Source organism: Panthera leo, chromosome D1 (genome assembly GCF_018350215.1).
Source record: "Panthera leo isolate Ple1 chromosome D1, P.leo_Ple1_pat1.1, whole genome shotgun sequence".
Taxonomy (NCBI): domain Eukaryota; kingdom Metazoa; phylum Chordata; class Mammalia; order Carnivora; family Felidae; genus Panthera; species Panthera leo.
In genome coordinates, this window is record NC_056688.1 from 100,180,594 (window position 1) to 100,184,142 (window position 3,549).

At 38.1% G+C, this 3,549-nt stretch overlaps 1 protein-coding gene across 1 annotated transcript; it reads left to right on the plus strand.

Annotated features, from left to right (window-relative positions):
* Nucleotides 1–2,366: 2,366 nt before the first annotated feature.
* On the plus strand, nucleotides 2,367–3,312 carry LOC122201293 (olfactory receptor 4A47-like). Its single transcript, XM_042907179.1, is given in 3 exon segments — nucleotides 2,367–2,874; nucleotides 2,877–3,197; nucleotides 3,200–3,312. Coding segments are annotated over 3 exon segments (942 nt in total).
* Nucleotides 3,313–3,549: the final 237 nt, after the last annotated feature.

Sequence of the window (3,549 nt, forward strand, 5' to 3'; positions counted from 1 at the left end):
CCCTTATATACTGCCTCCCTCTACCATGAGAATATAAGGTCCGTGCAGGACCATGCAGGAAGGACTATTTGCATAATTTTTTCCTATTTCAAAAATTGCTGTATTCTCACAGCACAGTTCCTGATAGTAAATAAGCCCTCCAAATTAAAAAAAAATTGTAATTGAATAAAGAGTTATTATGTTGAAATCTGCAAAAAAATAAAATGCCCAACCCTACTTCAAGGCAGCATAAATTGAGTATTAATAAAAGGGAACAGAAACTTGCTATGGGAAGTGGAGAAACACATGAAAAATAATCTTCCTAAAACAAAATGACTGGGCTGAAATTTTATTCTTAACTGGCAGTAGCCTTACAATGGTTCTAAAGCTATTTTTTTTGTGTGTCACATATTTCTGACACTAATTATGTGATTTGGCCTAATAGTATCTTTACATAGATATTTTTGAAAAATTTTGTGAAAATTCCCAGTGAATTTATAAGCAAGAATTGGTCCTGGACATTTTCCAATTGTAGGACTTAATGAAGAATGTGGTTAGAAGGGATAAAATGTCCAGTGATATTTGCCCGTATGGGGAAGAAGAGGCTATGCTCTTAACAACTGATACACATTTTTAGGAGGTTTCTGTTAGGCTTACAGCATTACCTAAGGAGAAGCCCAATGATGTCTCTTAAAGTATCAAGTCTGCTAATCTGACCAAGCCAACAGAATGAGGATGCCTAAGCCATTGAATGGTATTTTTCTATTTAGAAATTAGTAGGAAAGAAGTTACTTGAGAAAAATCTCCCTGGGAGATGGCTGGTGGCTATTTTCCTTATGTAAGGATAGGAGTTAATCTTGTCTTTTTGATATATTATCCTAATGTGATAAATGTTTGTTTTCTGCGTGGACCATGGAATTGCTAGGAAGTCATCTACGGTATTAATAAAAGCAACCTTCTGAATAACCAGGAGAAACTCTGGCGAAAATGGATAGATAGTCGAATGAAAAAAAAATATGTCCTCAAGCAATAATGCAGCTTTTGCCCTCTTGCCAAACTGGATGACAGAGTCAAATGTGTTCCTTCAGATTGTGGACATGCCTCTATAAGGTAAGACTAACAGTAAATAGTGGAAACCAGCCTTTGCAACTGTGTAACTATCTTTATTATGTAAAAGTGAGATCACTTTGAGAGAAAGCAAACTTTGATTCCAATTCTAGTTTTATCACTTAAAAATGGTTGACCTTGGGAAAATTAATTAGATGTTCTGAGCCTCAGTTTGTTCAGCTGTGAAATGAAGATTATAATTCCCTTTACTGTAAGATGAACTGTGGTTCATTAAGTTCTGAGTGTGTGATTGGAAGCAACTGTAGGCATTGTGAGCAGTGGAGTGATAGATCAGAATCATATTTAAAAAGAATCCATTTTAAGTTTCATCAGGAGAACAAATTGATGGAGACCAGAATGAAAGAGGAGGGACGTGGTAGGAGGCTAGTGCAGTGGGCCAGAGGAAGTGGGGAGGGGAGGGGAATGATTAAATTTGTGATAAATTTTAAAGGGGATAAATATCATTTGTTAAAGGTATTAATATGTGACATGACCGCAAGACGGCATGAAGGACACTGTGATTATTTCTTGTCTGAGCAATGATGTGGAAGGTGGTACCATTTAATGATGTGGGAAGCATCTATGTCTATTGTGCAAAAAAAATTAGTTTTATAAGTCCTAATTGATATCCAATGGAGATTTCTGAAGTTGGAGATGTTGCATATATGAAGTTTAACAATTAAGGGAGAGACACAATAGTGGAATGCTTCCCCATTTATTGGTCAGGGAAAGGAGCCATATCCAACCAAAGATCCTAATAAAGAGGTCTCAGTGAGGGAAGAGACAACCTAGGGAAGTGACCTTCTGTTCCTAATTTGATCTACTCACTTTGAATATGTCAGTTACCTTAAATGGGTCTCAAGTATTTCACCTTTGGGACTTTATAAACTGTGCATCTTTCCATGAAATTCCCTTTCCCTCTTCTCTTGTTCTTCCACTCTTCCTTTAAAACTCAGATGAAGCATTGCTTCCTTTGGGAAACTTTTTTGATTCCCATTTGGTAGATATATTCCTACCCTGGACATTTCGTGTTCTGTATTTTTATAATGGCACCTATTATATTGGTGATTATTATGTATGATATCACTGAGTGTAGGAAACCGTGGCTTATTCAACTTGAAATCCTAATTTCTATGACACATGTCACACATGTGAGACAAATAGGTACTCCTTCTACATTCTTTTAATTGAATGAATCAATAATCTTATAATGCATTTATCTTCCTTGTTTTGTAGATCAGCTGCTTCTAATATGAGAAGTCAGCTTCTATGCAGACTAGATGGAACCAAGGAGCAATGTAACTTATTTTATCCTCTTGGGTCTCACACAGGATCCAAAGGAACAGAAGGTCCTTTTGGTTGTGTTCTCACTCTTCTATATTTTCACTGTGGTGGGCAACCTCCTCATTTTGGCGACTGTAACTGTCAGTAAGACCCTGAACTCACCTATGTACTTGCTTCTTGCTAACTTACCTTTTATGGATGTCATTTACTCCTCTTCCATTTCCCTCAGATTGATTTCAGATTTGATATGTGGGGAAAATAACAGGTCATTTCAACACTGTATGACCCAGCTGTTTACAGAGCAGCTTTTTGGTGGATCAGAGATTATTCTTCTCTTGGTGATGGTTTATGACCTCTATGTGGCCATCTGTAAACCCCTGCATTATTTGTGTATCATGAGGCAAAGGGTGTGTGTTGTGCTGCTGGTAGGGTCCTGGGTTGGAGGTTTTCTGCATTCAGTAATTCAAGTTAGCACTATTTATGGGCTCCCATTCTGCGGTCCCAATTCATTGATCATTTTTTGTGTGACATGTACCCCTTACTGAAACTGGTCTGTACTGACGCCCATATCATTGGCCTGTTAGTGGTGGGCGATGAAGGACTGATCTGCACAATTGTGTTTGTGCTCTTGCTCATCTCTTATGGTGTCATCTTGCACTCTCTAAAGAACCTTAGTCCGGAAGGGAGGCGGAAAGCCCTCCAGACCTGTGGTGCCCACATCACTGTGGTGGTCTTCTTCTTTGTGCCATATATTTTCATGTACGTGAGACCTGCTAAGACCTTCCCTATTGACAAATCAGTGAGTGTGTTTTATACAGTCTTACCCCCATGCTGAACCCCCTGATCTACACTCTGAGAAATTCTGAGATGACGAATGCTATGAGGAAGCTCTGGAGGAAAAATGTCACATCAAGTAGGAAGGGAGTGCATTTTCTACCATGAAGAGAATTACTTGACATTGGCCCGCATTTTCTAAGAATGCAGAAGACTCCTTAAAATGATCCTGACTGTCTTTGTGTCAAGTTTTAAGTTAATTATAAAGAACAAACTGGATGATTGTGCTTTAATAACAGCTTCCCTTCCAGTAGAATGTAAGGTCGATAATACCTTGTGGATCAGTTCATTTAGAAAAGTGTAATTCCTTTATATAAAAGGAGTCAACATTCCAAAGGCAAGGGA